General features: G+C 37.2%; 1 protein-coding gene across 1 annotated transcript in view; it reads left to right on the forward strand.

Moving 5' to 3' along the window:
- Positions 1–8,918, forward strand: part of clcn2b (chloride channel, voltage-sensitive 2b) — a gene marked incomplete at its 5' end in the record, with an annotated part of 109,845 nt that overhangs the window by 20,552 nt on the left and 80,375 nt on the right. Inside the window, 6 exons of the mRNA XM_015054803.1 lie at positions 247–412; positions 907–985; positions 2,635–2,760; positions 4,100–4,184; positions 6,938–7,039; positions 7,853–7,937. Of these exons, the coding sequence (XP_014910289.1) occupies positions 247–412; positions 907–985; positions 2,635–2,760; positions 4,100–4,184; positions 6,938–7,039; positions 7,853–7,937 (643 nt within the window). The remainder of the gene's footprint in view (positions 1–246; positions 413–906; positions 986–2,634; positions 2,761–4,099; positions 4,185–6,937; positions 7,040–7,852; positions 7,938–8,918) is intronic.

Raw genomic sequence — 8,918 nt, forward strand, 5'->3', positions numbered from 1 at the left:
GTCCTATCAAAATGATAAGAGTTTTACAAGTTTTATCCAATACTGCTGGGACCAAAGGTCACCTATCGGACACCATAAGAAATTTTGGTCTTTTTTGGCACAAAACAGTCCATATAATTCTCTAATATTCAGTAAAATAAAAAGAAGTTTTATTTTATCAGCATCCACTTTAGTTGAGTTTCTCTCTCAGATAAAATATTTGAATTCATCAATATTTGGGTCAGAGTAAGCTTTAGTTGCTTTCTGATGTGAGATGTGTGTGCTGGTGTGTGCCCGCGCGTGTGTGTGTGTCAGAAGTAGCACCACATGCAAAAGCAGGATAAGCCTCAGTACAGTGAGAAATACAAGTGCCTCTAACCTCTCTTTCACATTACAATGCTGCTTGAAGGACTTCAGTCTCCTGGGAACCAAGGTAGGTAAATTTAAAAGGTCAAAGAAAGGAAAAAAAAAAACTAAATTTCTCAGAATGCTCCTTGATCCACTTTCTCCTGCAGAAAGGTGGAATTGTCTTTGTTTTTTGTTCTTCACTCATCTGGCTTATTAGGCTTTACAGGAAAAGTACTGAATTACATGTGTCTGATATTACATGAACTGTTTTGTCTTGTTGGTCCCGTCAGGGCTTTGCCAGGCTTCTCAAGACTTTTTTTTTTAATTGATGCAATTTAACGCTCCTGTTTCTGGTCCTTTCTGTAGATATGCAATTGGTTTGTAATTAACTGTAATGGTGACCTGTCAACAAATTCAGTGACTTGCTAAAATTAAAGAAAAATAATCCTTAAATGCTTGTAAATACTAACTTTACTTGTAGTCGATTGTATATTTATCTAAATTTACAACTCATCTCCCATTTCATTAGGTTTTAAAAAAAAAAATAAATAAATTTATCGTTCTGTACCTGTGTTTCAGAATGAGTCGAGGAACATCGAGATGCTTGCGGCAGCCTGTGCAGTGGGAGTGGGCTGCTGCTTTGCTGCCCCCATAGGAGGTGAGTTTGCAGAACAAATTAATTGTTTTGCTTACTGTAAGTTTGATTAGAATTAATTGGACTAATCTAATTCAAAGTCATTTTAAAAACAACTGTTGGCCATCATTCCAATTACAGTAAAGGAATTAAAATAGACTTGATGAAATGTATTTAAAGAGCAGATCAGTTTTTCAAAGCTTTTACAAGATATAGCTACTTAATTTCAAAGTTTTACTTTGTTTGTTCTTACTATTGAACCAACTTTTGTATCAAAGTTAAAATCACTGTGAAATATTTGACCTAAATCTTTTATCTAAAACTATTCAAAATGGGGCTGAAACGATTCCTCGAATGATTCGAGAACCTCGATTATTAAAATTCCTCGAGGAAAATTGATCTGCCTCGAAGCTTCGTTAATTTATGTTTTATTATTTAGCGCACGGTGTTCCGGCCGGAACATTAATTGCGTCGCGCGGAGCTCTCACTTCCGCCTCTGAGTTGTTGACGAAAGCTAAGTGTTATCATCTTAACGTCCATTTTTCAAGTTCGGCCGTGGAGGTTTCATTGATTGATGATGATGCCCAGGTTTTCGTTGTTTTCGGGGGACCAATAGACATCCTTAAAATGACTGAAGCGATGCCTGGAGTATGGCAGCCTTTCTCCTCCGGGAGCTGCTGGTTCAAACCGAACAGCGGGAAGAGCGCTGAGGAGTATTTATTCAGGTGAGCGGACACGGCGTGCGGCTGAGTAGTTGATGCTTACCGTGTAAATGTAGCTTTAAGGACGAACCTCACAATACATTTCATATAACCCCGGTCTCAACAAACGGGAGGCGGAAATCATCATGGCGGAAATCATCTGAGTGTGACGAACGAAGGTGTCAAATCCCGTTGCTAACATAAACACAAAAGCTGGGCAAGGCACACCTGCCAAGCCTCCCGTTTTGGCAGGGAAACGACCGTTTTTTACCCCCCTTTCCCGCAATTTTTTAAAACCATTTTTCTGTAAATATCCCGTATTGCTCTCTAACTGGGTCTTACGTTCCTACCCTGGTCTACCGGTGGTATCTCCCTCCCCCCTCCACATTACGTTCGTTCGTTTATCCGTCTTCTCCGGACCTACCGTCTGTTTCCTGGCCTATTTCCTACCTCTTACATTCGTTCGTTCGAAGATGAATACATAAACTAAAAGCTGGAGTATAGACATTTTTTATAAGGGTATTTGTGAGCCTGCCTCTTTATTATTAAATTGAATAGAATTTCAGATTTTTGAATACATTTTCTTCAGATTAACTTAGAAAGTGAGCTATTATTTTTACAGGTTAATTTTTTAAACTACAAAAAAGTAACTGTTAGGGAAGCTCAAATATGAAAAATTGGACTGATGTTGATATCCAATAGTAACACTGGTGTTATGCTAGATTTACCAATATTTTATTTTATCAATTTTTTTTTATCCGATTACTCGACTACTAAAATATTCGTTTACAACAGCCCTACTTCAAAACACATTGAGCTACCTGATCTAACATATGAGATCTGGGTTGACTTGCTCAAAGAAGCAGTTTTCACACCACACACCAAATTGGGATGTTTAAACAACTCTCTTCTATTCCCTTAATGTCTGTAGGAAAAATATGTCACAATTTATTGCTCTGCCTTGTGTTGCAGGTGTGTTGTTCAGTATTGAAGTAACATCCACATTCTTTGCTGTGAGGAACTACTGGAGAGGGTTCTTTGCAGCTACCTTCAGTGCCTTCATCTTCAGAGTGCTGGCTGTCTGGAACAGAGACGAAGGTAATGTCATTGAGCTCCATTTATATCAGGCCGTTAACCAACCACCTAAACATCTAAGCAGTTTAATGCTGTACATAATTGCCCCACACATCTTCTCTAATCAAAGCAAAACACCATCTGCTAAAACTTAAAAAAAAAAAAAAGTTAAGTTGCTTAAGGAATGTTTGTCCGACTATTAAAAATTAGTGCACATGTAAAATATTGGAAGAAGTTTAACCTAAATATGATGTTACTGAAGTTTACGTCTCCACAATTTTATGTTAAGTATATTTTATCTATTATTTATTAGTTTGGAAACACATGTTCAGGTCCTTTAAGGTTCAGCTACATCAAGAACTTAATTACAACAAACATATTATATTTCAGCAACATGACATATGATGAAACATTTTCAAGTGCACGGAAATGTAAACCACTATATTTTATTCTTTTATTGTATATAAATATATTTGACTACATTTAAAGGGGTTAGGTGCAGTCTAGCATGACACTGCATTTGAATTTTGATTTTTTTTATTTTTTGCACCACTGGTTAGTACCTTTTTAGACATTCAGACTTTTAAATTAACTTTTTTCTCACATTGCTACAGAATTTTAAATCGATAATAATGGGAGTTGATTAAAAATGCGGGAGGTAGTGAAAAATTAAGTGGAATCGCCCTTTAGCTATTGGAAGCTGGAATTGGAAACCAACTTCAGCTTCGTCATTGTTACAGTATGTATGAAATTGTTTGTTGGGTTTAAAATAGAAACAAGAAATGGTTAAAACAGGAAATTAATAAGCCATAACTTTTTAAAAAGAACACTAATCTAAAATAGATTTAAAAATATTAAAATAAATTGTAAATTAAAATAGATTAACAGTATCACCTTGAACTTAAATAGAGCTTTAACCTAGGTTTGAATAAATAGCATCCTTTCATACCCAACGGTAGGTTTAAATTTCAAAACGGGGATTAAATAAATTATTCTGAAAGAAACAGGAAAACTATTTTGTACTGAAATTTGTGTCATTGTATGTCAACTGTTTGTAATGTTTATTTTCTTTTCAACAAATAATAAGCTGGCAGTTTAAACTTATTTTCTGGTCTGTGGTCATTAATGCACTTACACTTCTCCCTACTCCCGTAGCCGAACCAAGCACTGGTCCTATTGTCTGTCCTATTAACTGTAAACACATTGTAAGTGTTAACAAAAGCATGAACTGTAGTTGTACCTGCACAGAAAACTGGAACGGCTACAATTAAAACCAACGATTTGGACCTCACATTACCAATTTTGTGTGTTTTGTTGTGGCTTGTTCTATTTTCTAACTTTTTGTATGTTTCTGCTTATTCAGAGACCATCACGGCACTTTTCAAAACCCGTTTCCGTTTGGATTTTCCCTTTGATCTTCAGGAGCTTCCTGCCTTCGCAGTCATTGGGTGAGTTTTCCCCCAGGTCAGAGGTCATCAACCTGTGGCTCTTTGAACCTTCCACAATGACTCTTAACATTTAAAAATGCATAACAAATGTAGGTTTTAGGAGTTTTACAGTTTTTTTAATAACTGCAAAATTGTTTTAAATAATTACAAAAAACTTACACAACAGTATGTGAAATATTTGTTCACAAAAATATATATTTTTTAAAAATATTTTTCACATATTTATGTGAAAATAATGAATTTCAACAATCCGTGGAGAAAACTGTATCCATTCTCCTTCTGCAAAGGTTCAAGGATTTTCTTTGTTAAAACTTAGAAATCGAAAATACCTAGTAGATATTTATCAAAAATAAATAACCTTTTCAACTCTAAATGTGTTTTTTTAGCTGGTCTGTGGGCAAAATGGCTTTTCTGATTGTAAAGGTTGCAGTCTCCTGCTCTAGGTTGTCTACAATTTGCAATCAGTGATTACTGATAGACTTAAGGGCAAAGCAGACCGACAGCATCACACATTCTGGAAGAACAAAAAACACAAATCCCATTGCCTGTAGCTGCTCGTTTTTTGCACTTGGATAGTAGTTAAAAATAACCAAAATATTTTTTTTGGTCGCTCATAATTGCTAAGCAGACGTTAAGGAAATGGTGGTTTTACCATTCAGGTTCTAAAGAGTTGTTTCCTGTGGTCCATATAATTGTTTGATTCAAGTGTGATGAAGCAGAAAAGTGTGTAAAAGTTGTATAATACCGTCCCTTGAGGAATGGAGTTTGACAATCTAGATAAAAAAATTGTTGTTCAACACAAATTGTACCTAGTCATTTACAGCAAAAGATCAATTTTTAAACCTTAAAGGTGCAGAAGGTAGCAAATCAACAAAAATGCAGGTTTCCTTAAGTGGTGACAGGTGATCCCATTTGTTATGGCAGAATCTTGACTTGCTGTAACATTTGGAGGGTGTTTCCTCAGGGTGGCCTGTAAAAGTCTCCTGACATGGATAATTCAGCCCTGTTCAGCAGCTGCCTGTTCTCTGAGGGATGTCCTATTTTATTCTGTCATAGCTTCAGGGCTTTTCCTGGCTGTGAATGATACAGAAAATCCTGAAAAAAAAAAAGAAAAGTTGGTGTGGAGATGGGAGGGATATGCTCTCCGTTTTTCCTCTTCCTTCCATCCGTTTTTCAGAGTTTGCCATTTTTGAATTAGCTGTAATGTGCTGCTGAAGAAAATGACTTATTGTTCAGCTTTGACTCTTCCTCTGATGCTTTTTGCTCTAAATAATCATTCCAGCCTGGACATCTACACGGCCCCTGGAATGCTTAGTCTCAGTTTCACTTTGTTGCTCTCTGTGCCGACATGTGAGTGGGACAGAGTGCTTATCCGTCCATCTCCCCTCACTAGGATGCATGTAGCAGAGAAAGTCGGTCATTGTTTCAGTCAACTAGGCCAGAACCGGTTTGTGCTGCGCTGCATGCTGCCAAGGGCACGTCTTTGAAGAGTTGCTTCCTATTCCACTTGCTGTTTGTTACACCTTCAGGCGTCAGAAGTAGCTCGCTTGGTGAAACTCGACCTCATTACCGCACAGAACAACATTCGCATGGAGATGGATGCACCCAGTGATGAGCTTTAATGTAGCTCTTATTTGAACTTAATAGAGGAGAGCACGTTCCCAACAGACTTTGTTTTTTAGAAGCTTTGAGGTTTCCAAGAGAGAATGAACTGAATGTAGTCCTGAGTAGTTTATGTGTACAATGACCCTATTGAGTGAAATGCAAGTCTGAGAAGTTCTTAAAAGGTTGAGGTGAATGTAGCATCTTATGAGCTCTTCCTCAGCTTTTTCTCTTCCTCTGATCCAGTAAGATATGTGTTTCATGTTCTCCTCCTGAGCCTTTGAAGGAATCTCTGTGGAATTTTGTTTCAATAAAGATAATTAATAAACAGGTTAAGGAAAGCTTTACCCAACTCCACCATTCCTTAACATCTCCTCGATCAGCACCTTATGAGGCCTAACACAAATTTAGCCCAAAACTGGAATTAGACCAACAAAAATCATTGTTTATTTTTGAGGAAAAAAGGAGACCAGAAGCATACCTGCTGTTTTCTTTATGCCTCATCAGGGGGTTAAAGACTACCTCATCATACTGGTTATTATTTATTCAAACATATTTGAAGGAATTAATAATGCAGCAAATATTACACACACACACACACACACTCTCTCTCTCTCACTCATTTCCTGTTTCTTTCTCCTCTTCTGGCTTCCATAAAGAGGTCTCCCACAGCGCTTTTAAATGTGTACTTATATAAACCTTTCCTTCGGCTTTTTTCCAGCTCCCCCACACTTCCTCAGCTCCGTCTGTCTCACTCTTAGCTTTAGTCTCTTGTTTTTAATTCCAGCAATTTTCTTCATCCATTTCGTCTTTCTTCTATTATTCTTCTCTCGTTCTTTTCTGTATTTACATTAATGCTGCTCCTCCACATCATCTCCCTCCCTGACCCGTACTCGTTTTGTGGCTTCACTGAATCACATTTGCACTTACTCCTGACACCCGCCTCCAGTGCATTAGAGCCTCATTACATTCCTATTGTTTTTATTGTGGCCAAATGCACTGAGAGCAACATATGGAGGTGGTGCAGAAGACTTGATGCGTTGCTTTGTTTACTCTTGAACTAATTTATTCCATTTAGTTTCACTTTGATCATGCAGAGTGCTTCATCACTAGGGAAAACGGGACTAACTGCCCTGTTTCTCTGTCTTCAGTATTGCCAGTGGATTCGGTGGTGCTTTGTTCGTTTACCTGAACCGACTGATTGTCCAGTTCATCAGAAAACAAAAGACCATCAACAAATTCCTCATGAAGAAGTGAGTACATGTGAAGAATGTGACAGATGTCTCAGGAGAAACATGCACCCTGCTCCCAGATTCGGGTTTTTTGCATTGTTTCATATGAGTCACACACTAGAATGTGTTTGTGGGCTCTGTGAATGTATACAGCAGTCTGCTGTATTTTGAGAAGTTCAAAAAAGATTAAATAGTAAAATCAACCCAGAGTTCCAAACATTTTCTTTGATTAAGCATCTTTTAAGCCAAGCCTGATGAGAAGTCAACTCCTTCAACCCATTAGGAAACTAATTTGCTTTTGTACTATTAACACATCACAGAAACAGTATGCAGGACTCATACAATGACAATAAGTTACACTTACCATTAGATGAAGTCACAGGCTAATGGCGACTGGGAAACATTTTGTACAATAGTTTTAAAGTGGCATTTCGAGATCACACCCCTGAAAACCTCTTTTATTGTACTTTATTATGATACAATAATAAATGGTTTTTATATATAACGTTTTCCAAACTTTTTGTATTTCAGTGAAAATTGTGAAGGCATGAACAAACACAAATTGTATTACCTGTTTATTCACTTTGACACATTCTGGGCTGTTCATTTGAAGCCAACAGTAACGGCTAAACATGCATCTCTTGATAATCATTGAACATTTTAAATTTGTGTGATATCTAACCGCTATGATGATGATGATGATGACCTCAAGGGTTTCTTTTTTCAACATGGCTGCTTACTGAATTTACAGTATGTTTACTCTTCAATAAGTGATGAAATGCAAATATGGAAAAAATTTATTTTTATAATTTCTTTTTTTTTTTTTCCTTTCAGACGACTACTGTATCCAGCGCTGGTCACTTTTTTGATTTCAACACTGACATTTCCACCTGGATTTGGACAGTTTATGGCTGGAGAGGTATGGTTCCAACATATTTCAAAAGTTATGACAAAAATAATACTCTTTTGCATAAACTGCATTGCTTTGCATTTTCACTTTACTGGAATTTGGAGAATAGGGACCAGTGAGTTGAAGTGGTAGCATCATGAGTAGAGTGATGTGTAACAATTTCCAGATCATTCAACAGTCAGTCCTAACAGTGAATGAAGATCAAATGAAACAGAGAGTGCCTCATGGATGCATTACAAAGCTTAACCAGGACTTGCACGAGGTTATCAGGCAATGCATTATGGATATGCCTGATTCATATTGTGCAGTTTCTTTGTGGTTCAGTTTTCATGTATGAAAAGTAGACCAGATAGGACTTTACTGGTTACATTTTGAGGTTTATCCGCTGTTCTGTTGCCTGAATGATTGGAAGCATCAGATAGTTTGTCCATTAAGCTAAAAGAAGAATCACATTTATAAAAAGTTAATTAAAAGAGAGCTGCATTTTGTGGAGGAATCCCAGCAGATCATCCAGTCTGCTACAACAGACTTTTGTGGTCCTTTGGTTGGTTTGTACTGATGAGGAGTCACATGCTAAAGCAGGGGTGGCCAATTATGGTCCTGGAGGACCAGTGTCCTGCAACTCTTAGATGTCTCCCTGGTCCAACACACCTGAATCCAATAGCTCAATCACTTCCTAAGTGCAGTCAAGTTCTCCAGAGTCCTGCTAACGACCTCATTATTTGACTCAGGTGTGTTGAAGTTGAAATGCATCTAAAAGTTGCAGGAGACCAGCGCTCATGGCCCAGAGTTGCCCATCCCTGTGCTGAAGACTCTAAGAGTCTACTCTGTTTACAGCTAGAGATTGATAGACATGATTGTAGCTGACAGGTTCAAATTGTCCAATAACCAAAAAAGTTTTTTTTTTTTTTTTTTTTTTTTTTTTTTTTTAAACCTCTGTTTAAAAAAAAAAAGCTTTTTAAATGCTTAAAGGTGTAAAAAATGGCTTGT

The sequence above is a fragment of the Poecilia latipinna genome, unplaced genomic scaffold (genome assembly GCF_001443285.1).
Source record: "Poecilia latipinna isolate Pla-1442-1.1 unplaced genomic scaffold, P_latipinna-1.0 Scaffold1279, whole genome shotgun sequence".
NCBI classification, from domain to species: Eukaryota; Metazoa; Chordata; class Actinopteri; order Cyprinodontiformes; family Poeciliidae; genus Poecilia; species Poecilia latipinna.